General features: G+C 53.2%; 1 protein-coding gene across 1 annotated transcript in view; it reads right to left on the reverse strand.

Annotated features, from left to right (window-relative positions):
• LRIG1 (leucine rich repeats and immunoglobulin like domains 1) overlaps positions 1 to 26,952 on the reverse strand; it is a 113,088-nt gene that overhangs the window by 9,833 nt on the left and 76,303 nt on the right. Inside the window, exons 4-12 of the mRNA XM_039240071.1 lie at positions 24,082 to 24,219; positions 21,922 to 22,065; positions 20,037 to 20,180; positions 17,645 to 17,788; positions 15,630 to 15,773; positions 13,562 to 13,642; positions 8,861 to 8,932; positions 7,977 to 8,048; positions 4,008 to 4,171 (exon numbers count right to left, since the gene is read on the reverse strand). Of these exons, the coding sequence (XP_039096002.1) occupies positions 4,008 to 4,171; positions 7,977 to 8,048; positions 8,861 to 8,932; positions 13,562 to 13,642; positions 15,630 to 15,773; positions 17,645 to 17,788; positions 20,037 to 20,180; positions 21,922 to 22,065; positions 24,082 to 24,219 (1,103 nt within the window). The remainder of the gene's footprint in view (positions 1 to 4,007; positions 4,172 to 7,976; positions 8,049 to 8,860; positions 8,933 to 13,561; positions 13,643 to 15,629; positions 15,774 to 17,644; positions 17,789 to 20,036; positions 20,181 to 21,921; positions 22,066 to 24,081; positions 24,220 to 26,952) is intronic.

Raw genomic sequence — 26,952 nt, forward strand, 5'->3', positions numbered from 1 at the left:
GGAAAAAGAAAATTCCTACCAAGTGTCTTCAATAACAATGGACTGAAGCCAGAAATCAGTATCAAAAGGAGTACTGGGAAGCTAATTTGTGGAAATAAACTTCACGTCTGTAAGTCAAAGAGCTCATAAGGGAAATTAGAAAATACTTTGAGATGAATGCAGATGAACACACAAATACAAAACACAAATAAAAAACTTAAATGTTGCAGCTAAAACAGTGCTTATAGAGAGACTGAGAGCTGCCTACATTAAGGAAGATCTCAAATTAAGAACCTCACCTTCCTCATTAAGAAATCAGAAAAACAAGCCATCCCCAAACCAAGCAGAAGGAAATGGTTATGAGATCAGAAATAAAAGAGAAGGGGAAAAAAAAATCAATGAAAAGAAAGGTTAGTTGTTTGAAAATACTAGTGAAATTGAAAAAATCTGTAGACTAGCAGAATGGGGAAATGGGGAGAAGACTCTGAATACTAAAATTAGGAGCAAAAGTTACTACTAACTTCACAGCAACAAACGGGAATACTCTGAATAATTTGTATTCCAACAAATAAGCTGATACACACACAAATTCTAAAAAAGGAAAACTACCAACACTGACTCAAGAAGAAACAAAATCCAAATACATGTTAAAACGCAGAATAATTTAAAAACTTCCCACAAAAAGCCAGACCCAGATGGCTACGCTGACAAATTTTACACAAAATTTAAAGAATGATCAATAATCCTTCAGAAATTCTTGCAGAAAATAGATGAGTGAACATCTGACTCCACTGTATGAATCAAGTATTCCCAGATAACAAAATTAGACAGAAACCCAACTATATACCTGAGTACAGATGCAAAAATCTTCTACAGATACATTGGCAAACCAAATCCCACAACATATAAAAGGGATTATACACCACAACCAAATTGGATTTATATCAGGAATGCAAGGTTGGTTTAACACCCACAAATCAATGTACTACACTGTATCAAAAAAGGGGGGGGAACCCACATTATCCCTCAACAGATACAGAAAAAAAGCATCTGACAAAATTTCAACATCCTATCGTGATAAAAATACTCAACAAATTAGAAATAGAAGGGGAATTCCTCAACCAGGTGGTCATCTATGAAAAATCTACAACTAACATCATATCCAATGGTGAAGGACTGAATGCTTTTGCCCAAATCAGGAAAGACAAGAAGTCTGCCCTCACTACTTCTACCCAACCCTGGAGGCTCAACCCATGGCAATGAGGCAAGAAAAAAAAAATACAAAAAAGCCCCCAAACTATTGCGATTGGAAAGGAAGAAGTAAAACTGTCTTTTTTCAAATGACATAATGATCGAATATAAAGAAAATCCTAAGCAATTCAGTGGAAAAACTACTAGAATTAATGATTTCAATATAGTTGCAAAATGCATTCATTCATTGTTAGTGGGACTATGAAGTGTAGCTACTGTTGAAGACAGTCTGGCAGTTGCTCAAAAAGTTAAACAGTTACTGTATGACCCACAATTCCATTCCTAAATACATATGGAAGAGAATTCACAAAAACTTATACATGAATGTTCACAGAATTAATTAGAATTACTGAGAAATCCAAACAACCTAAATGTCCATCAGGTGATAACAGCTAAATGTATATCCATGCAATGTAATATTCTACCATTAAAAAAAATAATGAAGTACTGGTACATACTAAAAAATTATGCTAAGTTAAAAACACCTAGTCACCAAAGACCATATATTGTAGGATTCCATTTATAAGAAACATCCAGAACAGATAAATCATAGATTTAAAATGAAGAGTAGTGGCTGACAGGGAACAGTGAGTGCAGTGTGACTGCTTCTTTTAACAGGTGGTGTAAATGTTCCAGTTAGATGGTAGCGAGGGTCACACAACTTTCCAATGTTTTAAACCCTACTAATTGGTACACCTAAAATGGGTTACAGTAAGTAAATGATCCAGTCATCACAGTCCGTTTAAAAATAACTTAATCCCTCTAAAAACATCCCCCTACCTTTGAGCTATCATCATTCTAAGCCACCAGTACTAACTAACCTTCCTACCACCCCTGTAGTGGCCCCCGAGTTGGGGTCCTATTCTGGATGTGACATTCATTCATTCTGGACAGGCCATGTGGATGGAATCATACAGTGGATGGTTCTTTGGGACTGGTTTCTTTCACTTCAAATATTTCAAGATTCATGTGTGGTGTGAACGATTGTTTTTTACGGCCTGATATTCCAGGGCCTGCCTCAACCACACTATCTATCCACTCGTCGAGTGTTAAGCACTTGGGTTTTTTCCACTCTTTGGCTATTATGAGTAATGCTGCATGAGCATTCGTGGCCAGGTTTTATGTAGGTGTATTTTTGTTTCTCCCCAGCATATAGCTAGGAGTGGGCCACCGCTTAACTATGTTCAATTAGCTGAGAACCTTCCAAACTTTTCCAAAGGGGCTGCACCATGGTACATTCCTACCAGCCCCGTAGGAGGGCTCAGATGTCCCCCTGCCTCACCCACACTTGTTGTTATCTGACTTTTTGATTCTAGCAATGCTAGAATCATTTTATAAAAAAAAGATGGAGACTCCCCACACAGCTTAAGACTTTGATGATCTGCCAACGGTCTTCCTGATTCCCATTCATACGTGGTGACCGGTTTGGAGGCGAGCCTGTGCTACCATGTGGAGGTGGGGCTGATGAGTGTAAACTGCAAGAATCCAGAACACGCCAGACACACAGGCCGGAGGCTGGGCACGGCAGGTCACACGTCCTACCTTGGCTAATCCAAAGGGCAAGATTAGGGCCCATGACAGGAAAAGGGAGGAAGGCTCAGTAAGCCCCACTTCAGGGCAGTTAACTGACAAATTAACAGTCAAGGCCCAGCTACCTGATGAACAACACACGGCACAGTCACTGTGTCCTACTTGGACAGGAGGTATGTGCGGCCTCACACTATGCACAGAGGTTCCCCAAAGGCTGATCAGCGGAAGAACACTGGGTGTTTCTAAGGCTTTTTGCTGGACTGGATCAGCACAAAGGAGGGCGAGCCTGCTTGCAGAAGTGGTGGTGGGTGGACACTTGTATCCTGACGTCGGCAGGCACACCTGCTCTTGCCGTGCCCGAGGAGGAAGATGGACAGGTGGACCCCAGGGCTGCCCACGCTGCTCGGGGAACTCCTGGTTAGGATCGTCAGTCACACCCAGGGCATGGGCAGACGGGGGAGGACAGAAGGCAGGAGGCACTCACGCCTGCTCAGGAGTTCCGGTCATGCCTGGGAAGCCCACCCTTGCTCCTGCTCGGAGCAGACAATGGAAACCACTCAAATTTCATTTCATTCTCTGACCACATCTTCCCGACCATTTCTGTGTGAGTGTGGTGTGTCACGTGCATGCGTGTGTGCACTGTCTCTAGCCGTTCAGCATTCTGTGCTCTTTGCAACCAAACTTGGATTCCAACCACCCCCAGTCAAAAAGATGGCAAGACCCACGCTCCACGAGTCAAGAGGAGAAAAGAGTTTACAGCTCCAAGTGCAGATTTCAGTGGTTTGGAGAAACAGCAAGAGTGCAAGTCAACAACAAAGAATTATTTTTACTACACTAACTGTTCTCCTGAGACTTGTTCTTCCTGTATTTAACCTTCCATTCTTGGGGCTGGAAAGAAACACACATTAAAACCCCAGCCCCGTACACGGAGTAAATTCACAGCTAAACCCGGGCATCAGAGCCATCCAGAGACGACACCACCTTCTTCCAGTAACTGGTTCTTCTGATCTGTAACTGAACCAACTCCAGCTTCCTTCTCATTAAATGCACGTAGTCCAGGAACCACGTAATGAGGCGACTCCACAGTAAGTACCGCGTGTGGTTTCAGCGGTAAAGAGCTTGCACCCAGCGGATGACTGGGAACCGGAAACTGGGGTTGGCCCTGATTACAGAAAGCACTCCCGTAGTGGGGACTTCCTCCTGGCTTCCTGGCCCGTGAGGAGAGAGGATCACAGGGACAGCCTTACCGCACACAAAGCTCTCCGGTGGCACAGAGAAAATGCTCTGGCCCTTCAGGGATTCCGGGTGGGCGCAGGTGGCTGTCACAAAGGGCTGCAGCATGCGGCCCAGTAGCCACGGGGGCAGCCACTTCAGCTGGCAGTCGCACAGGAAGCTATCGCTGCTGATGTGGCTGGAAGAGAAACCAAAGGGACATCTGAGGTGTGGCCTCTAGTAAGGGATATTCCCTCAGTACAGATTCCTCCCCTGTCACCTCTGAACAGCTTTTGTGGTTAACACCAGCCATCTAGACGGGAGATTTTTCTCAGTTCCTCTCCAGTGACCCAGAGCAGCGCATATAATCTACCTGGAGATTTTGATAAAATGATGCTCCGGCTCAGAAGGTTGGGGACGGAACCCAAGATTTGGCATTTCTAACAAGCTCTGGGTGAGATGGACACCACCAGCCTCAATGACCCCGTGGTGTACCAACAACCCGCAGCTCACACGTGTCCTACGACAGGCAGCACTACTCCTAAGTGACCCTGGGGGCACCATGTGACCTCTCCCCGTCTGTCCACCCAGCCTCTCTTCTTTTTCCCACTCTTCCTGACAAGCTACTTGGAGCTTCCAAATCTGATCCGCAACTTAGATCTTGACACTGAAACAGGTCCTGGGAGCTCTTTTTCTATATTGCTCTTAGTTTTCATTTGGCCAAGCTCTATGTTTTCTTACATCCAGATGTAAGCCCCGCCCACACGGCCCCCTCTTGTTTGCATTTCTCCACACCAGCACCGATCAGGGGGCCGGCAGGATTCGGCTCCACTCCCTAAATAGTGCTTGTGAGTTAACTGCCACTGCCCAGGGAGCATGAGAATGCAACTCTGGTTTTGTGAGGCTCCAACCAAAACAGAGAATATTTTCTTTTTCATTTCTCAGCAACTGAGGATCAGCTTTTTAAACAGAAATCGGAATCACCATCTCAGCGGACATTCCTTCCCGAGGAGTCACTCGAAGATAAGTCAACCGAAGAGTCTAGCTGCCCTGTTCCTGGAAGAGACCTCAAGGCTGTGAGCTAACCAACAGAGGCCAGCCCATGGCAAGGGTGAAGGCCGAGAGAGAACATACACGGGCTTCCCTGTCAGGAGCTGCCTCTGGTACAAGGTACATGGTGACAGCGAGGATGATGAAGTTTACTTAGAAATTCCACAGGGGCGCCTGGGTGGCTCAGTTGGTTAAGCATCTGACTTTGGCTCAGATCATGATCTTGCGGTTCATGGGTTCAAGCCCCGCGTCAGGCTCTGTGCTGACAGCTTGGGGCCTCGAACCTGCTTCAGATTCTGTGTCTCCCCCGCTCTGTGCCCCTTTCCCACTAGCACTCTGTCTCTCTCAAAAAAAAAAAAAAAAAAAAAAAAATTCCAGAAGCATCACATGGGCCAGGATTCTAGCAACAGCCTCCACCACCCACTATTTCCCTCAGAAATCTACTGTTTCCTCCTATTCCTCATGGTTCCCAGATAAGCCATCTTATTAAATAAAATTACTTTTGGAAAGTGCTCTTTCAGCGACTGAAATAATTGATCTCAAAGCCATGCTGACTGGGGTGTTTGCCCACATGAAACCTTTAGAGGTCAGCATTGGGCTTTTATTTATTTATTTATTTTGCATTTTTATTGGATGGGCAGGGAGCCTAGAGCTCTCTACTGGAGGCTGCTGTACTGCAGAGTGAGTTAGCAGGTGGCAGGAGGGCTCCCCCGACTGAGCCTGAGGAAGTGGCTGGCTCCGGCCCAGTACGGGAAGCTGCTCCAGGTGCACTGTGCCATCCACCCACCACACACACAGCTTCAGTGACAAGGGACAGGAATTCTGTCAGCTTGTGCACTGTCACAAGCTCCCCATCAAGCCAGCTTTGGGTGTGACTGCCTCCTCCTGGGTCGACAGCAGGAAAGCCTCAGTAAAGTCTAGAGGAAGATGCTGGGCGATCACTGAGACTTTAGGCACTTGTGTGGAGGACAGTCACAGGAGCAACGTGAGGAAAGCAAAGGTGACATTCACCCTTGCTCACAGATGTGTGTGGGAAGAGTCACTCCTTACACCATAACAGTGTAGGCCTGGCTGGCCTGAAGAGTTCCTACTGCCCTCACAGGGAGGCCCACCTCACACAGAGGAGACCACACCTCAGAGAGAATGGGTACTCAGGGCGGAGAGATGGCTTTCCTGAAGAGCAAGTCAGGATCAAGACAGCAAGGACACGGACCCCCTGACCTCCCTCCTCATGCACACATGGCTTTAAAGACAAAGGTGAGGTTGAAAAACTAGACCAGGAATTGCCGGCAACCCTGGGGCTTGCAGATTTCCGCTACTCTTCCTTCTGGTCAGCTGCTAAAGGGTGCGGCTCTCCCTGCCTCCCGCCTCCGGCCATCCCATGGCTCTGCTGGCTTGCGGTGCATTTTCACGATTCCAACTTGAAGTGTGTTTCTAATCATCGCTTGTGGAAATTTACCCAGAGCATGACTACAACCTGCCTTGATCAGATGGAGGAAGAAAATGACCAAGTGGAATTAACCATTTCTCCCATCAGAGGACTGGGCCCAGGGCCAGCCACAGCTGGGCACACGCAGATAGCGACGGGAAACCCAGGCGGGGGCCAAGACTGAGCCCCCAGAGCCATGCAGAAGCAGACCCTGGGGGTTGGGTGTGGTGGAGGGTCCCAGGTGCCTGCAAGGGTCCGGTTCTTCCCAACTAGGAAAAGTACCTCAGAAAACCTCAGTCATTAGGGAGAAGGAAAGTCTTCTCTCTGTTCTTCCCTCTTTCTCTCATATTGTCTTCCCATCTCATCAGATTGCTTCCAACATGATGTTTGAAAAGCTTCAAACACAGCAAAGTTGGAAGAAATCCACAGTGAATACTGACAATCCTAAGATCATGCGCAGTGAATACTGGCAATCCTAAGATCATGACCCTTTGGAGAAAGAAGTTTTACTCAACAGACCTGAATCTCACAGCTAAATAAATGCCATAAGGCCGGTGCCTAAAAGCACTCCGCCCTCCCCCCCCAACCTAGAGGAATGGCACCAGGGCCCTGCTTTGGTTTTCAGGTGTGGGGACTGCACCTCCCTACTTCCTTATTCCTCCCTAGGGCCCCCTAGAAGTGACCTCAGGAATGAGGAGGTCAGGAGGCAAAGATGGCCATCGTCTGGCATCTACCCTTTTGTCAGCACTTCTGAGAACCAAAAGCCACATCTTTCAGGAACAAACGTTACAGGTAGACCTTCTGGCTACAGAGTCTGAATGATGTACAGGAAGAAGAAAGGAGGCTTGTGTGTTGCTACCTGCAAGCCCAGAAGAGCTGCTCTCCCAGAGACTAGGGCAGAGGCAAGCTCTTCCAACCCTTGTGACCCAAGGGCCCACGGGGAACATCTGTGGTGGCATCACCACCACCTATGGACCGCTGTGGGGGCCTCAACAGATGCGGGCTCCACAGTCCCCTGTGACCATCGCACAGATAGCGCTGCCTCGCTCACAGGCCACCGAACTCTTCAAAGAAGCCACTCTCAATATACGTCCTCTGTTTTAAGCATTAACTTACCCCTGCCATCATTTAAGGAATGATTACCCATTTTCTAGAAGAAAGGATTAGTAAGCTACAGCCTGCCCTGCCCACCTGGTTTTTGTACATAAGAATTTACTGGCACACAGCCATGCCTGCCCATTTGTGTATTATTTATAGCTGCTTTCTGCAACAACAATGGAGTCTACTTGCTGATGACAGAAACCCTATGGCCCACCAAGTTGAAAATTCATGTGACCCTTTAAGAAAGGGTGTGCTGACCCTAATCCAGAATAAGCCCCCATTGGGCACTGCTTTGTTAACAGCTTACACACAAATGCTCACAGCCCTGCCTATTACATACATTGAGGCATCATGGAATCCAAGCATTTCTAACTCTAAGTTCGCTACTCATGTCAACCAGGGCCGTGGAATCCCAGGTACTTACAGCTCTTTAAGATGCTTCATCTTCACAAAGGCATCGGACTGGACAGATCTGATTGCATTGTCTCCCAGGTTCCTGCAGAAGAACACATTTCACTTACAAAAACACACTCTGGGCGCCCACGTGTTTGAGCCAGGAGTCTCACGCATTTTCCAGCAGAGTCCCGGTCTCACCAGTGTGCTGGAGGCACTAGCCCGACCCCGTGTCCCAAGTCCACTCAAAGTGGCTGTCACCTCGCAGACACTGGCCCAAGCACATGGAATAACCTTGGAACCAGGCCAGCCTGAAAGGCAGCATCAAAGCCGAGGCTGAGGCCTGCTCAGCAAGTCAACAGGCAAAGCTTTAACAACAATTCAGGTCCAACTCGATTCCAAGCCCATAGAGACTAAGAATCAAGCACTAGAGGCATCTGCCCTCGATGGTGACAACATAAACGTCTCCGGGCTGGGCCCATCCGCGTCCTCCCAGACTCGCGGAAGCAGCCACACCAGAACCCCTCCCGGCTGGGCCCAGCCTGTGCTCGGCCCTGGGGAGCGCGTTACTGAGGCCGCGAGCCTGGGCTGGGACAGCACGCCCTCGCTGAGGAGGGGAAGGAGAGGCCGGGGCCCGGGGAGGAGCCAGTGCCAGGGTGAGGTGGGGCAGGGATTCATCCATCCGGCAGCCGCACGCACTAGGGGCTCACCGAGTGGCCATATGTTCTGTGACTGTTCCTGGCATAAGCAAAATAAAGGCCAAAGTTGAAGCTGACTTATAATGAGAAGGAAGCAGCTGGCGTTTCCATATAGGCTGTTTCTCAGTTTACAAAGATGTGATTAAATTGCTAGCAGACTTCCCCGGCAGCCGCGCGGCAGGCCTGTGGGTCAGGGAAGGTCTGGCGACATACTCACAGGTGCTCCAGGCCTTCCAGCCCCGAGAAGGCTCTCTTCGCCACGGACTTGATCTTGTTTCCAAATAGAGTTCTGCCATTTCCAAACACCATCCGGAGGCAGGGAAAAAACAAAAAACAGAACCAGAGGGGGAGAGACAAAGGAGGATCAGGAGAAAGAGAACACACACTTAGGGCAGTGACGTCTGATAAGCCTGTCCAGGGAGGGGCAGGTGGAAATCTGACCCTCGCAGAGGTCACGGGTCTGCCGTATGCAGGCCTTCCCCTTTCTGAAATGAAATACTTTTATCTTATTAGAATTTAACAGTGATGACAGGTTGCAATTGCCCGCACCGTCTCGCCTGAAAGGGCTCCTTGCGATGTACCGTGGAAATCCCCTTGTCCAGCCCGGGCTGTGTCTGAGGACCACCCAAGGGCCTCGTGAGAAGGAGGGGACCCATCACTGTTCGCGTGAAAGGACACAGAGTCATGCAAGGTAGTAAAAACTGGCACTAAAATCTGCCGCCCCTTCTGAGGGTTCCCAGAGGAGGCAGGAAGAGGGCAGGAAAACGGGCTTCGATCAAGATGGCCTCCCAGCGATGTGCACGGTGATGCCACACGCGGCCGCGGGGAGCTGCGCCCCTGCCCCCGGGAAGGCCGCTCGCGGTGTGCAGGGCACAGCCCAGCGCTGTGGCCTCTTGTAGCAAGAGCCCTGATTTTCAAGATGCCCGTGGGTCCAAGGTTCCTTAAATCCCAGACAAGCCCTGAGAGGTCAGCCTCCAAAGTTATCAGATTCCCAGACGCCTGGACTGCCGACCCGGAGAAAGGGCTCCTCCTTCCCAGCACTTCCAATCACGAACTCAACGGTAACTACTAAGAGTTTTCTCAGAAACCAAATTTGGGTCCCCTGCGATATACATGGAAGAAATGAACGCTTCCTCCGCTGGGCTACGTAAGCCAAAGGAAGGTCTGTATGGGGGATGGGGGAGCACCTAGAGTGCCTGGACACTGGGAACGAAAGGCATCAATGCTCCACTTCCCTCCTCTGACCACAGCCCACCCGGGCATTCCCTCCACCTTCCGTGGGCGCAGGAAGCCATGTGCCAGTGAGCACCCAACGGTCATGCTGACAGACACGTGGGCTCTTCGACCTGACCGGCAGGACTATCTACAGGGCTTGTCAGCTACGGGAACTGCTGGGAGCCAACTCCTGGCACATCTCCCCAGCTCTGGCAGAGGGCTTCCTAACGTGGGCACTGCAGACAGCCTCCCCAGACCAGCGGTCTCGTCTGGGATCCCCCTGAGAGCCAGAGAAAGGTCTCCACCAAGGGCCAGCTCGACCTTCAGAGCCAAGTTAAGACAGGGACCCCTGAGGGAAAACACCAAGTACCAGCCCCGCTCTGAAAGGAGCCAGGAAAGTAAAGACCAGCCTCGAAGAAAACCACAGATGGCAGAGCAGCCCAGGCGGCACCCCCATGGCACAGGGCTCCTGGCTCCACCTCCACAAACCCTAGGATGCAGCCTTCAGGAAGATGGGGTCACACGTGGGCAGACCCAGCCAGACCATGAGCCCCCGAAGGAGGCGCTTTCTACACCCCACCCCACCCCACTGCCCCCACTCTCCAGGGCACCTAAAGCCTGCGGGGAGCCTGCAGGGCAAGCCCAAGAGCTTCCGGGGATCCCCCACTTCATCGGGAACAGACCCCTCCTCTCTGAGCCTCCAGCCTTTAGACAGGGCCAGCATCTCCTGCCTTGGGCAGGATGGAGGGGCCCAAGCCCCTCTGACCGCTCTTTCCCTCGGAGCCCATCTGTGTATTTCCACACCCTCTCTCAATCTGAGGCTTTTATTCTCAAACACAGAGCCCAAAACACGCAGATGACTGGCCACGCTAACTCAGTTCCCCTAACCACACAACCAGCCCAGCAAACACCAGCACACGGCACCAAACCCACGTATCCGCAAGAGCCTGCCAGCTTCTCACTTACTCAGATCCCCCAGGCCGGGTCACTGTGCTCCAGGCCCCAGTAAAACATATTAACTGTTTAGTGAAATCTCCCGTAAACCACATCCAGGAAAAAGCTGTGCTTTATTTCATCCATTACGTATTAGTCACACTGACCTCTTTTACAACGAGGGCAGACTGTTTTTTCTAACGGTAACAATAGCAATAAAACAAATTCTCAATTATGTAGGGGCTAATCGTCCTGCTGCTGGATTAAAGTAGCCCCTTACTTCCTCCAGGCGGACATCTGGGGGCCGGGCTCAGGCTGGCAGACTGAGACAGCAGGGACCACAGGCTGGGGATGCTCACTCCATCCACAGTATGGGGGCCAGCTGAGACTCCAATGCACAGATCAGGGGCTCCCAGAGAAGGGCCACAGGGCTGCTGTGCCTCACGCCCCCGCCTTGGAGCAGACAGTGACTCTGAAAGTCAGCTATGCATTCCTTCGTGCATCTCTAAGTGCTCCCCAAGGCCTTGCAGCTCCCGCCGACGCCGGGGAAGGCCTACCGTGGTCCGTGGACTGACCGCGAGCAGCCATGACACGTTCACCCCTTACCTCTCTTCCACCTGAGACACTGAACAGCACTCCGTGGGCCCTGCCCTCGCTCTGTGAACATACAGGGGGGTGGGGCAGTCTTGCCCAGACTGGAGAGCAGCACCCACCCAGGAGCACCTCACGGGAGACGCCTGGCCTCATGGTCCAATCCCAGGTTTCCTCTAACACTCGCCTCTGCACACATCACGGCCCTTCCCCAAAGAAAGCCACGGAGAGAGCTGGGACCACAGGGCAGCCATTCACACTGGTCCTCAAACACATGTGACGAGCTGCTCCTCTCTCTCTGCTGCTAACTCGTGCTCCAGAAGGCCTCCCCACTCCTCACCTACTAGGAGAGCAGGCATACCTCCCAGGACCTGGTGCATCAACGTGACGGGGACCGCGTGGGCGGTGAGTGTAATGATCACAGGTAAGCTGGCGGTGTTCCTGCCTGCCAGGAAGCTGCAGCGTGAGCACGATCACACTGGCAGTATTCAGCAGGCGGAAACGTTACGGGCAGGACACCGTCCACCACAGCTGCAGAGGGAAGCCGGTTATGGCTCTGCGGCGCCCTTGTGCCCTTATGCGAGGTTTTAATTTAGGTCTGGCCTCTTCCATGACAGGAAGGACCCCAGGTCCTTGAATAACTGAGTGAAGGCAAGAGTTTCTCCCTTCCCATTTTCAGGTCCCAGAAGACCTCCCACCAGGGGCTTCAAAGGTGAGCCCACACCAGGTCAAAGGGACCCGGCACGGACTGCAGCCCCACAGGGTGAATGAGCCCATGTGACATGATAGCTCTCTGTGCTAACACGCTCCCCATTTCTAATGGATCCCAACACACTTGCCACCAGGCCACTCAAATGGGGCAGTGAGGAGTGACAGCCACTCTTCCAGCCAAGGCCCCGCAAGAGAGCGCTGAGGGAACAAGTGTAGGAGAGGAGCGGGGAGGAGAGCCAAGCAGCACTGGTCCCTTCTTCCTGTCTCTCATTACTGTTCACGCAACACCTTCCACACCCTCTCGCACGCCCTCTCCGGAGGACCCGGGGCCCCGCCCATCGCACTCCCAATCACACCAGGCCAGACAGGCACCAGAGAGTGGGGCCTCTTCACCCAGAAGTGACTAGGAGGTGGGGAGGAGGGGGCGTTTTTTTTTTTTTCTGGAAGAAAGAGGACTGACAGAAACACCATCAGAATACAGGATGCTGGAGAAGAGCGAGAATGCTGAGACAGCCAAGAGAGCTCATCTTACTCAGAACTCTGGGTGTAAAGGTGTGAAAAACCACACTTTTCAAAACCACCTCTACAGAAAGACCCGACGCCCACCCCGCCCCGTGGCAGGCTCTCCCGGAACCTCCCTCTCCCCGGCTGCTTTCAGGATACCTGCTTGACACTCGCACTCTGCTTGGCTTGTGGTCACCCGAGCAGGCTGGGAGGGCATTGAGCGGTGCCTGCCTCTTTCTGTCCACCCCAGAGCCTCCCTCGGACTCCCCTGCACCGTCCCCGAGGCTCCTGGGGCGACCCACGCAGGGAGAACATCATGGGCTCCGGACCAGACCAGTTGTGGCCCTCCACGCCTTGTGGTCTCCAGCAGAGCCCCAGCACCCGTGTTTCCTTAGCCACAAAAAGGCCACATAACAGAACTACACTCCGAGGTGGTTGGTTGTTCGTGTAACACATGTACATACGTGGCTCACACCATAACTGAGAGATTCTAGACTCTAAAAACACCAGAAACCTGGACTAAAAACTAGCTATTATATTGCCCATCGTAATGACTTTCTTTAACATTAGGACTGACAACAAAAGTACTAACCAAAGACTCAAAACCGTCGGTGGTACTTGGCTTTAGATAGCTCACAAAGTTTCTAGGAATCGAGTATAACAGGGCCAGACTCCTTTGTGCAAAGCAGAACAAAAAATTAAGCAGTTTCCTGGTCAGTCACAAATTCAGCGGCAGAGGAAATGCAACAGGCGTCTGAACACCAGGTCTTCGGCCCCCAGGGAACCAATGCCCAGGGCAGCGATGAGACCCTGGCCAGAGAGAAGCAGGGTCTTTTCTTCCCAAACCAAAGACGGTACATGTGAGGCAGCCCTGCTGCAAGTGGGCCCAGAGCAGACGGGGCCCCGCGAGCCTCAGAGACGCCGTGCACGAGCTCCCCAGAAGACCCGACGCCGAGATACTCACAGCTTGCTCAGATTGTCGAGGCCCGTGAAAGCGCCGCTGGTGTCCTCTATTGTGCCCGAAATCTCGTTATGGTCCAGATCCCTGGGGAGGAGACAGAGAGAAGGCTCACCACCCAGCCTGAGTTCTCAACTCTCTTTAACTTGAGGTGGGAAAACAGACAGATGCCTGCTGGGTCACCTGATGCCCGGGTGTAAGGTACGGCCTGTGCACGTGTGGCCGCCAAGCCGCAGGAACCTCACCGTGCACGCCACGCCATGCACTGTGGGGGCCCGGCCTTCGCAGCCTTCCGGCAAAGAGAGCACACGCCTCAAAGAGCTACCCCAGCTCCTCGGGCTGCTCTGCAGTTGGGTGGGGCCGGGCCCTGGGGTAAGGAGAGGGTGCAGACCGCACATGGGAAACCCCTCAAGAGCAGGTGTCTGACCACTGGCGCTGGGAATGAGCCCGAAAGGTTCTTTAAGGCTCTTGTCTGCTCTCACACCAGCCGGAGTCCCCTTCCTCGACTTGACCAAGAAACTGCCGCAGGCACACGGAGGCAAGAGTGAAGAGGCCCCCTCACAGGGTCCTCCCTGGGGTCACTCCATGCAGGGAAGCGGGTTCAGAGGCCAGAGTTGCCCCTCCTCACAGAGCCTGTGCTGGGCGCTGACTCGGAGCCAGGGATGACATCTGGGCGCTGAGTCAGACCTGTGACCCACTTGCCAGGGTTGGCGGGTGAGGCCAACTTTTTAGCCGAGTCCCCTCCAACAATGCCGATCACAAGGCGGATGACTCAGCTCACTTGCCCCAGCTTCCAAGGCGGGTCACAGCGCCAGGGATGCTCCCACCTGGCGACCCGCCCCCGCCCCCTCGCTCCCCAACCCCTCCGTCCCCACCAGCAGCCCCTCTGACTGCCCCACATGGCTCTTGGCTCCTACCCCTTCCTCTGCCAAATCCTGGCCGAGGCAGGCCAGGAACAGAAAGGGGCGCTGCTCCTGGCCCCATGAGAGCCCTCACAAGGCATCAGCACTGCCAGGAGGGAGGGGAGCCCTGACTGAGAAGCACAGTGTGCATGCTGACCTTGATCTCACAGCAGAAGGCTCGGAGCGCCGAGATTCTGCGGCTGGAAGGGACCTCTCCTTTCAATGGGTTTCTCCCTATTATCTTCTCACTGCAAGCCAGGGCCCCGGGGCTGCGGCTCTATGCGCCCGTCTCCCAGCTCCTCGCCCTGGCTGCCAAAGCTTTTCTCTTCTTTCTGGCTCAATCTGAATGCCCCCCGTCTTGTTATTCAGGCCCTGCAATCGCTCGAAGGCTGGCTGAGCTCGGCTTCAATAGCCTGGCATCCGGGCTGTTCCGCGCTCCCCAGCAGTGGCCCGGCAGGAAGCTCGCTCTGCCCTCCCTGCCAGGTGCAGGTGCACGGGGCTCCCGGTCACACCGGAACAGGCCCTCCGGGCAGCAGGGCACGCTGGGAGGGCGGCTTCACAATCTACTAGGACTGTCCATCGAAGGCCACACAGCCCTGTCTGGGGGCTTACTGCCCATAGTGGCCTAGAAGTTCTCCGGAGCCGACACAAGAAAAATCTTAACTCCTAGAAAAACATCCTGAAGCAACTTCTGACCACCCCACCTAATAAGGAATTTAAAGGAAAATGACATTAGTGTCTCTGTTTTTTCAAATGACCCTAGTGAAGTTCAAGGGAAACAGAGGATGCCCTCAATACCTCTCTTGAAATGGGGCCTCCTGGACACAGGCTGTGAAGGCGCACGGGGAAGGTTCTAGGCTAGAAAGACCGACCACACAGCTGCTCCCAACAAGGGGACCCCAGCTTCCCAGCAAGGGCACAACAGGAATTACTGCGTGGTAATGGCAGGGTTTTGCGTCGTCACCCCTATCGGTACCACGCAGGGAGGGACTGACAGACACCTTTCTGCCCCACTAGTTCTCGGTCAGTTGACCACAGGCAAGCATGATCCTCTGTCCAGAGCTGACTGGGCAGCAGTGAGAAGGGAACTCGGCAAGGCAGCGTGATCGCTCTATCGTGCCTTCCCAGCCAGAAACCCCTTCGTGCTGTCAGCCCCTCAGCGAAAGACGTACAAGATGCGCAGGTTTTTGAGTCCCCTGAAGGCCCCTTCCGCGATGTGGCTGATGGAGTTGTGGCTGAGGCGCAGGACGCTCAAGCTACTCAGGTCGGCCAGGCTCTCCTCGTCCAGCCGGGTGAGATTATTGAAGGACAAAACCCTGAGGAAGGGAGGGGGAAGCAAACGTCAGCACCGCAAAATGGGCTCATCAGAGTCCCAAGGGCCAGTGTGGTCGTGCGGCCAGAATCCCAGCAGGGCCCCACACCCACACAGCCAGGTCCTGGAGTGTTTGCGTCAGTCATGGAGATCGGCGAGCAGGTCAGGCTGTGAGGATGACACAAGGTCCTACAACACCAGAACCCTCAAGGCTCCGATCTCTCATGCTGGGGTCCATGTGGGGGTCCCAACTCAGGTCACCAACACGTCTCCCAACAGTGTCCTGAGACCCTGGACCGGAGCCCAGCAGGTTCGGACAGTGAGCAAGGGAACCCAGTGAGACGTCCCATATCGGCCAGCAGAGGGCGCCACTAGCCACCACGTGGAACAGCCTTCCTCCCACAACACTGCGCCTTACCTGGGCAGCAGTCTCCTGTCTCCTTGCCCCCGCCCAGGTCTGCCTCTTAGCATGATGCCCGTGCTGCGAGCAGGACAGGGAACACACCCCCCCCAATCACACATCTACCCCAAGCATCAGAATCAAACCTTCCTCCCAGCACGCCCTCCCGCCCCTGACACCACACAGCCCTGGGTTGGTTACTTATTAGTCCTCCACCATTGAAAAATGGGAAGTTCGGACTGGGACAGTAAGAAGCAAAACAAATTCGGAGAAGATGAATGAGTTTTTAAAGGCAGCAGGAAGTAACGTTCTTTCCCTCCTAGAGAAGGAAGTCCTGGTATCTACCAGTCGCAAAGACCTGGCAAGTGGCCAAAATTACATCCACACCTGCAGGGAAAGCCTTTAGCTTAAAAGGAGGGCCGGAAACCCTGGAAAGAAATCCTAAATCTGGCTCTGAGGTTACTAGATGTCAGGAAAACCAACAGACCGGTCGAGGCATTTCCATGACCACCACCTCTGCCCCTTGTGAAGGGGAAAGTCAGCTCCACACAGGCCACCTGCCAGGGAGGGGAACAAGGAACACGACTTCACCGCTGCCTCAAAACCAGGGGTGCACATGGCCTCCCCACTCAGCCATCGGCCTCTCTTGCATCCTCACGGTTCCCGGACATCAACCCGGACAGCAACGCATGGGAGCCCTGGGAGCCCCCTGGTGGGGCCACGGCCGGAGACCCGAGACGGTCAGGAGCCTTCCAATACCATCTGACAACAGCAAGCGGCCGCACTGCCCAGAAGGGCTGGAAGCTAAATCTCAAGGGTTAACACGAACGTGCTCACACAGAATCCAAGGAGGGTATGTTCGAGGGAAGAGGCAGGACTATGCATTTTTGCAAAAGTGAAGCACCGGTTCCCTGGAATATAACCTCCAGGTCAGTGTGCGGTGGGCATGCGGAGAGGGCAGGGAAGGACAGACAAAAACACCACCTGCAAGACGCAACACTGAGCTTAAAGCATCCCCTTGCTTGCTGCGTGAGGTCAAGACAGAGACCAGACACGAGCTTGGGCCTTTTAACAGGCGTTCACTTCAGTGCGGGACACTGTCTCTGCCTACAGCCATGCCTGGAAAACAAGAAAACCCACCCAGAGCCTCTAAAAAAAAAAAACCAAACAAACCCCACCCACAGTGGAATAAACTGGAATTGAGAAACCTGGAGCGTATTAAAGGGAAGGAGCCAACACCGTAAGGACCTCCTTTTTCCCTCCAAAACCACCTGTCTTCTGTCCCTGTTTACAAACGGGGGTACCAGCATGGGGGGGTGCGGTGCCGCTATTGTGGTTAGTCACCCACCGACGAGGCATAAGGTGCGGGCTGCAAACACCCCCGGGCCCCTGGAGGCCACTGTGCCTCAGGCCCTGCGCGCCCCGCTCCGGAGGGTCCCCCCCCCCCCAGGCAGAGGCTCCCGCGGGACACTTACAGCTCCTGCAGCCTCTGGCAGAAGCTCCAGCCGTCTCGGTCAATGCGGGCGATGGAGTTGCCGCTCAGGTGGAGTTGGTGCAGGGCCGAGAGGCCGTAGAGCGAGCCGCTGTTCACCTCCACCAGGCTGTTGGACTCCAGGTGCCTGCAATGACAGGATGCATGGTGAGGGCAGCCACCCCCCACCCCCCTCCCCCCAGCCTCAGGTGCTCGCGGCCCGGGAACGGAAGGACGGTGCCGGCTGGGGGCGTGTGCGCACGTTCACGTGCGATCGGGGAGATGACAGGCAAAGCCAACAATGGCGGCCAGGGTCCAGGCGGACTCAGGGTGTAGAGTGCAAGGGGACCTTGTTAGCTGACGGGCGCATAAGCAGGCACACAGCGCCCAGCAGCAGCCCAGCCCAATAAAGGAAGAGGAAGAGAGAATGGGGGGCAGGCAAAACCTTTTATCCCCATCTGATAGGTAACGGTCACTGAGGCCGGGAGGAGTGAGGTATGACTTGCCCACGATCCATTCCACAGCTCGGCGAGCAGCAAGGGGCCCAAATTCCAACCCAGGTCTAGCGCCCAGACACACTACTTCACTCTAGGGTCAGGCTACCTGGACTGATACCCTAGTTTTGCCACTTCGCTGGCCGAATGAAGCTGAAACATCCATTTTGGGACAGACCCCAGGCAGCAACTTCACTGGGCGGGTATGAGAAGCACACCGGAAACACACGTCATAGTTGCAGCACAGGGCTGAGAGCTTCGCTCCCACTGGGCCGATTAAGTGAGGACATTCTGACCCTGCTTCTCCACCCTGCACACTCTAGCCCACGACCACCGTACTGGACCGGCCTCTGGAATAAAACTTACTAATTCAAATGGTGTCCCACGCTCAGTATTACAAGGTCTGTGGGCAGCCGGGTTTCGCTCTGTCAATCTCACTTTCTGCCGCTGCCCCAAAGGTGAGCACTTGGTTCATAAATACCCTCTCAGGCAACTCATCACCCTGCACGCGATGAATCTGCTCAATCTAAAAACCAAATGGGATGTTCTAACGCCATTTTCTTCTGGGGATTCTCTTTGACTCTCATCATACCCCGCTGGAATTCAAAGTTCAAAATGACAGTTCTAAGTACGTCAAGTTCAAGTGCTTCTGAACAGATACAGAGGTGAGGCCAAAGGACCAGGAAGAAATGGAGAAGCAAGATGACGGTGCTAATGTGAATGCCCCCAGCCCACAGAGTGTGGGGGTCTGGGGGTGGATGGGAAGAGAGACTCATGAGAGACCCTTCTGATAAATGAGCACAGCACAGAGCTGATGAAACTGGATGGAAAGTTTCTGTTTTCTGCTTCAGCTGCAAAGATAACAAAGGACATGAACACAGTGATGTAACTGGAAGAGACTGGAAAGGAGGGGATGGAGGGCGGGGTCCTGAGCGAGTTACATCGCTGACCATAACCCAAGAAATCTCCCGTCGACAGACCTAGATGCAGCGATACGCTACACGCCTGAACCCGGGAATAACCACAAACAAAACTCCGAACAGAAAAACCAACAAAGAGGGGTGCTGGCTGGCTCCGTCGGTGGAGCGTCCCACTCTTAATCCCAGGGTTGTAAGTTCAAGCCCCACACCGTATGAAAAGATTAGTTAAAAATAAAATAATGAGGAAAAAAACAAAAACCAAACAGGAAAGGACTGTAAGTGACCGCCCCTCGGGAGCAGAACTAGGAGAAAAGAGAAGAGGGGAAGGGGGCCATGACCACGTTTTCACTCTTTCATTTTACTCAGCTATGAACGTACGTGACTTCCCGTTAAAATAAACTGATTTAAATGTTTAAAAACGGAAGATCAGTAACTGCCTTTTCTGCCCGCCTCCATATGTCTTCCTGCCGTTGTTTTACGTGACTCGGCACGCAGGCGGGCGCTGGGATCGTACACATCTGTCTGGAGAAAGCGCTCCCCGGATAACAGCGGGACATCTGCACCGAGCGGCTTGATTAGCTCATGAAACATAAATAAATCTCCCAGGACGAACTATACATTTTAGGCCCACCTGCACATCAACACAGACTGTCAAATCCCCAACAGGGAGACAGGGAACTTCCTGTACATGTGGGAGAGGGGAGGGGGCCCCTCTGCACCCCGCTGCTCACTGAGGACGCGGCAAGGGGGAGGAGCCCAGCAAAATGGCTGCCTCTCCCACCGTCACCAACCTGCTTCCCTGACCAAACCCTGGCAGAAAAATACCCTTAGATGCAGCAGAGTCCATAAAGGCCATGAGTTGTGCCCAGCCCGAGACCCAGAGGGCAAGGGCACTGGTCCAGCTGTAGTCCCATTTGGCCCCTCGAGGCAGGGGGCCGAACGAACACACGCGGGCCCGCGGCGCCCGAGGGGAGCCACTCACAGCACGTGTATCCTGGCCAGGCCCCAGAAGGCCCCATCCGTGAGCTTGCTGATGCTGTTCCGCTGCAGCTTCAGCACCTCCAAACTCTCCAGCCCCTGGAACGTCAGGCCCTCGATGAGGCGAATCCGATTCCTGTTGAGGTCCCTGAGGGGAAGAAGATGGCGGGGTCAGAGGGCACCCTGCATGCACCCTGCCGAGGCTAACACTGTCCCGCGCAGGCTGAGAAGCCCAGCGGAGGACCGTGGTGAGGCTGTCCCAGCGTGTCACCCCTGGTCCTGCCTGCCCCACGGGCGCGGACACTGACTGGGCCACAGCTGGCGATGAAAGAGTGCGCGGGGTCCCCAGATGCTGGCCCCACCACGCCCCCATGTGAGCGAATGCTCCGCTTCCTCCCCAAATATCCAGGACCCTGTAGTGAGGAGCTGGGTGTGACTCAGGATGTGAGGGTCGTAGGTGGGGCATCTCTCAGCTCCACAAGAGAAATCCCTACCAAGCTTCAACCCAGGAAAGACCCAGCCACTGGGTATCAAATGGCAGTGACACTTTCTATTGGAGGCACTAATGGGATCGCCAGTGACGGAGAAAAGGCGACGCTACAGGGGAGGAGGGGGTCTGACACACCAGTGAAGCACACACACTTGGCTTCCAACACCCATGACATAAAACCTCAGTTGACCAAAAGGTTTCAGGAATCTGGGTGGGCTGGATCCATTAGTAACACTGGGGGGAGGGGAGAACACAGGGCGAACCAGAAAGCCCTTGGTTTTCCCCAAATACTTGTGCGGTGGCTCATGACCCTGCCCCTCACACAACCTCCTGAGCATCCAGAGACCTTCTCCAGAGCTGACCTGGAGCCTGGATCTAACAAGAGTGTGTGTGTGCGTGCGCGCGCGTGTGTGTAACACAGGGAGCCAGGGAGCTTGGGGGAGGGGTACCCCGTCTTGCTGCCAAACCTGGCCGTGAACAATCGCTGTGTTCTGTGTAAACCCAGTCTCCAATATCAGCTTATTTTCCGGAAACGGAGTCTTCTCATACCCAGAGCATACAGGACAATGAAAAACCAGGGAACAAATGGTCCATTGGGTTCTGGGAAATGGTTCTCTTAAATCCAACTCTGCGCCACCTTAGGAGAGCACTGGGCCTTAGTTGTCCAAGAACTAAACAAATCAATGCTTTCTTTAAAAAAAAATCAACTACCACATAAGATGTAGCAGATGAAGATGGCCTACCTCAGGCTACATGAACTTCCTCTCGGACTGCTCAAAAAATGTCGGACACCATCATGTCCACGGTACACGTTTTTTTTTTTTTATGTTTAGAGAGAGAGAGAGAGAGCGCGCGCAAGAGAGGAAGAGGGACAGAGGAGGGGAGAGAGAGAGAATCCCAAGCAGACCCCACAGTCAGTGAGAACCTGACGTGGGGCTCGATCTCATGACCGTGAGACCATGACCTGATCTGAAATCAACAGTCAGACACTGAACTGACTGAGCCACCCAGGCACTCCCACAGGACAGGGTTTATGGGTACTTAAAAGAAAACCCACACAGAAAACCCCAAGACAAATAATCGGGGCCACACAGCCTACATCAGCTCACCAGCAGGATTCCTCATTTCATTTGCAAAGTGCCCATGAGGACCAGCACATATATCCTCAGTGGATCTTTTTCTCAGCAACCTAAGGCAGCCCACGGGCTCCAGACCCAGCTTCTAATTTGCTTTTATTAGGTGTCGCCACAAGGCCATTAACGAGGGTGTACGCAAAGCCTGACAGCGAGGGGCGGGGGGAGAGGAAGGGCCACATTTAGAACGCGGTCCGCGGGGAAAGCCAAAGCCGCCTGCGCGGAGTCTGGCTAACCTTAATTACAGTGCAGGTTTCTATACTCACAGCTGCGTCAGCCTGGGTAACTTGAATGCTTTCACAGGAAGCTGGGTGATCCTGTTCTTGCTTAAGCGAAGCACTACCAGCGACCGGGACAGGCCATCGAATGCTCCCGACTCCAGGGTGCCGATGCGGTTGCTTGCCAGGTTGCTGGAAAGACAGAGGATAGAAAATGTAGTGGTCAGAATGGGCCTTTCCTCACCCCGTTAGACACTGGAGCTGCCTGAGTTGGGGAGAAGCGAAAGCACCCCCAGAGACTGGGTTCTAGTGACACATTGGTCATCTGAACTCCCAGATGGGGGGGCCAGGCGACATGGGGGACCCCCAGTTTAGGCCCTGGTGCAAGTGTCACTTCAGCCCAGAGCACACGGTGCCTGGGGCCAGTGACTTCTGCTGGAGGGTGGGAGGGGTCAACATCAGTCACCTCCACCCCAGCACCCTCGCACCCCGGCCATCTCCAGGGCTGCCCACAGGCATCCCTCAGCACCCGCCACCCTAAAGTTAGGGTTCAAGGTTGGTAAGAAAAGCCATAGGAATCAGAATATCAACTTCCAGGCAAGGTCAGAATGCATTCAATAATTTAGGGAAACAGTCTTAAATTTTAAAGTGGGTCTCACTGCACAACTTGATATGTATATATACACATTTACATATTTATACACACACACAACTGTGTATAAATGGATTCATTTTAACCATCTGAAACATATCAGAGAAACACTAATTAAGGACCCCTGCACAGGGTCCCTTTAATTCTTCAGCGGGAAGTGCACTTAGGGGATCGTGTATGTAAAGGGCACCTCCCCTCAAACCCACCGCAGTATACTAGGTTGTATCTGGGTATTCTGTTGTGTATAAATTATATCAACTAATAATTTAAAAAAAAAAAAGAGAGAGAGAAAGGGGAGGAATGACATGCTATTCCTACCAAAAGTTACGGCTACTACCTCTCTTTCCTTCTTCCCCGGACAAATGCTGCTTTTTGTAGCTCAAGGAGAAAGACCAGAGAGAGTTTGCTGTGACAGAGAAGGGGAGGGGAGGGACGGGACAGAGGAGGCACTTCTCGCCTCCCCACCAGGCAGTGGCCCAGGACAGGGCACATGAGGACTGTGCAAATGGGCCTGGACTGTTTGTTCTTAACACTCCCCATTACAGAAGAACAGTCTGTGTGATGAAGACAGGCCGTGGCCAGGAGCTGCCAAAACAGAAAGTCCCCGCTGCTTTCGTGTGGAGGGAGGTCACCACGATTCAGCCGAGTAGTCGCTAGTTTCTTCATCCCAAGCAAGGGAGTGCTGGACACCTTTGCAAAGCCCCGAGTGGGGGCTGAGGACTGGCACACGGGTGTAACAGAGGTCAAGGCCTCCCGTTTCCAACTCTGGTGCCTTGATGCAGCCTTAGAAAGAAATCACTTCCTTCTCCTTGGGGTCCTGGAAAATCTGTGTGCCAGGCCCTGGTCTCCCTGACCTGAGGGGTCCTAGTGACCCTCAACCAGCCTCATGAACAACCTCCAAATTGACTCAGGATCAGTAAGAAGACAGAAAATGAAAACCCTGTCATGTGAAGACATCTCTGGAACCTGGGTTTTTCGTTTCTTCCCCAAAGCACCACTTTTCTCCCACAAGCAGCAAGGTCAACAGGCCTTAATGGTTTGGCCTCCCTGCTACCATCCGCTGGGTGTGAGAAGGGGTACGAGGGTGCGGAAACCAGACACAGACCAACGAAGAGAGCGGGTCCTGGGAAGCCGCGGGAGGGAGCCCATGGCTCCTTGAAGAGACCTGACGCCAGGCTTCAGGGGTCGGTGTGACAAGATCAGCACCTACCACTTCAGCCTCAGCAGGGTGGTCTCTCTGCAGTGCCGTTGTCTAAGGAGGCCCAACTCTTCTCTCCAAGCTCTCCCGGAGACAGGGCTCCAAGACAGCCCTGTGTCCGGGGCTAGACCCTCGTCCCGGCTGGGGGTGTGCGAGGCTCCCTCACAAGCTCTCCCTGCCTCCACCTCCATCTCTGCCGTCAGAGGAGTGCTTCTCGCTCAGCTCAGGAAACGCTCTACACGTGCGCCCACGGGAGGCGACTGGCCCGGGAGGCTGAGGTGCGTCCACACCCAGAGACCCAGGCAGGCCGCGGGGGAGGAGGACACACGGGTGCGGACGGCGGGGCCCGGGCACTTACAGCTCCCTGATGGGCAGCCCCGGCGGAAAGCAGGCGCTGCGGATCTCTGTGATGTTGTTCGAGCTCAGGTCCAGCACTTCCAGGGAAAGGTAAGCCTTCAGCTGACTCCCCTCCACGGTGCGAATCTTGTTGTGTTGCCTGAAATGCACAAAGGGACAACAGTGCCTGAGCAGGTCTTTTTGCAAAGGAACCAGTATTTCCCCCGCTGCTTCCTTCACATGCCTTCCTCCCTGTTGTGCTCATTCAGAAAATTATAAAAGCGGTGGCACTCTTTTTAAAAAGTTTTTTAAATATTTGTTTATTTTTGAGAGACAGAGAGAGACAGAATGTGCACAGCAGAGAAGCAGAGAGAGGGGAGGTCACAGAATCTGACTCAGGCTGCAGGACCTGAGCTGTCAGCACAGAGTATGATGCGGGGCTTGAACCCACAAACAGCAAGACCATGACCTGAGCCAGTTGGACGCTTAACCGACTGAGCCACCCAGGTGTACCTCCCTGCCTTTTTTTTTTTTAAAAAAAAAAAACTTCTTTTAATGGAGGAAGCACTCTTAAAATGAGGTCTCCCGTTCTTCTTGCTGTGAAGTTATCACCTGCTGGCTGGTGCTAGAGTATTATAATCTCTGTCGATGACAAGTTGGTCAACCCAAGTTCAAAGCCTAGGCTGCTCTCCCCAAGGAGAAGAACTCAGGGGTAATGTACACTGCTGTGCAGAGAACGCAGACACCGCAACTCAGAACTGACCAGGGCACCTTCCCATAAAGAATGTGCCTGGTGGCTGGGGCGCCTGGGTGGCTTAGTCGGTTGAGCGTCCGACTTTCACTTAGGTCATGATCTCGCGGTTCGTGGGTTCGAGCCCCACATGGGGCTCTGTGCTGACTACCAGCTCGGAGCCTGGAGCCTGTTTCCATCTGTGACTCCCTCTCTCTCTGACCCTCCCCTGCTCACACTCTCTCTCTCTCCTAGAAAAAACCAAAACCAAAACAAAAACAAAACAAAAAAAAGAATGTGCCTGGTGGAAGCAGCCAGCTCCTGGGGTGGTTCTCACTGAGCACCTGAGGACGAAGCCCCGCCCCATTACTTAGGAGGCTGCAGGCAGCAGAGCCCGAAGTTCAGGTCTAACCCAACTTAACGTATCACGACGTGCCTCACGTTTTGCCAGGCGTAAAGACAGGCACAGGTAATTTTTTTAAATGACACAGTTCTGACAAGCTAAGGGCAATAGGGGCTTGGTGCTCAGTCTAACTGGAATTGAATCCTCTGACCCTCCCGACCCTACTCCCTGGACAGTTTTGTTCCTCGGTTTCCTTAATGGAAGATGGGGCCACCACCCCTTATTTCAGGCGTACAGCAAACCACACCAAAGCGGTATTAGTTAACCTAAGCATTCGGAGTGTTGAGCCCCCGCACAGGGAGGCACGTTACCACCGTAACTTATTTGCACATGGAGTCCTCCTTCTGAAAAACCCACCATCTAACCAACCAGCCGGTACTGATTAATCAGGAGAAAGACAAGAGACGCGGACCAAGGCCAGAGGACACAGGTGTCCCACCGTGGATGTGGCTCCGTCGGGCAGAGTCAACCCCCTGCAGCCCTCATCCCAATATTCAGATACTTCAGAATGTGCTGGGGGGTGGTGCTGGCCCCCGGGGCTCCGGCTCCAGGCCCTCGCGGGGGCCAGTTTCTTCGTGATCACTGTCAGGGTCCCCGGCCAATCAAAGCATTCTTGAACACAACACAAGTAAGCCAGGCGTCGCTTACCAAGTGGCATCTCTTTTAAACAAACACTTGGCCAAGTCGGTTCCAGCAGGCATAAACAAGGCTCCCTTTCCCAGAAGCTCCGGAGCTTCTTGTCCACCCCTTTGTGTTTTCACAACTCTCCCAGGCCCTGAACCCAACGCCCATTTACAGGGCACAGCTCCAGACACGGGCAAGTATCCCCAGAATGAAAAGCCACTTTTCCCTTCATACCCTCCCCCCCACCCCCCAGAAGCTACTTCCTTTGAGTTCTTTATTATGTGTTTAATAGAGATGGTCTCTTCAGTTTTCTGACTCCAAAAGAAAAAGAAAAAAAAAAAAAGAGAGAGAAGAAAACCTTTATTATGTTAAGTATGAGAAAGAAAGAACAAGAAAAAAAGGCAGCAGAGCTGAGCCTTGTCCAGGAACTGTGAATGCAGGACCAGGGAGCCAGGAAGAGAGGATCTGAGAAAAGCAGGCAAGGAGCCCCAGTGTGGCCCAAAGTGGAGCAAAAAGGGGCTGTGCACAGAGCAAGGGGCACAGGGACAGCTGTGCGCTCCCCCCTCCCTCCCCTCACGCTTCTCTCACTGCGCCCGTCTCCCTCCTCAGTCTCTGCCTTTTCATCTTACACCTTTCTCTGTCTTTCTTGCCGGTCTGCTTATTCAGGGACTCTGGGCCCCTCCGAGGAAGGCTGCTGTAATGAGGATGGGGCTCTTTCACACGCTGTACAGAGCTCCCCAGTTGGCCCAAGAGGCAGCCATGGGGATGAGGCACAACAGAGCGTGGGAGTGAGAGTGTCCCAGGCAGGGTGGATGAAACGTGCCAGGAGCCGTGCTGGACTGTGCCCAGAGCAGCTTGCGGGGTCCAGCTCCGGGGGCAGGAGTGGACACTAGGGAGAGAAAGGTGACCAGGAGAAGCCTCCCAGGCCATCCTGGGGACCAGGGACTCCATGTCACCATGGTCGAGGACAGACAGGGCAGCAACACAGACACAAGAGAAGAGGAAGAGAGGGGCCTGTGGGAGCTGGAGATGACAGCAGGGGTCTGCATCAGTGATCATAAATATCCTAGTTTACAAATATTAAAATACCCTGCTTAGCAGGCTAGTGGCTGTGCCTTCCATCCTTGTCCATACAT

This window comes from Hyaena hyaena, unplaced genomic scaffold (assembly GCF_003009895.1).
Source record: "Hyaena hyaena isolate Hyena2069 unplaced genomic scaffold, ASM300989v1 scaffold_167, whole genome shotgun sequence".
NCBI lineage: Eukaryota > Metazoa > Chordata > Mammalia > Carnivora > Hyaenidae > Hyaena > Hyaena hyaena.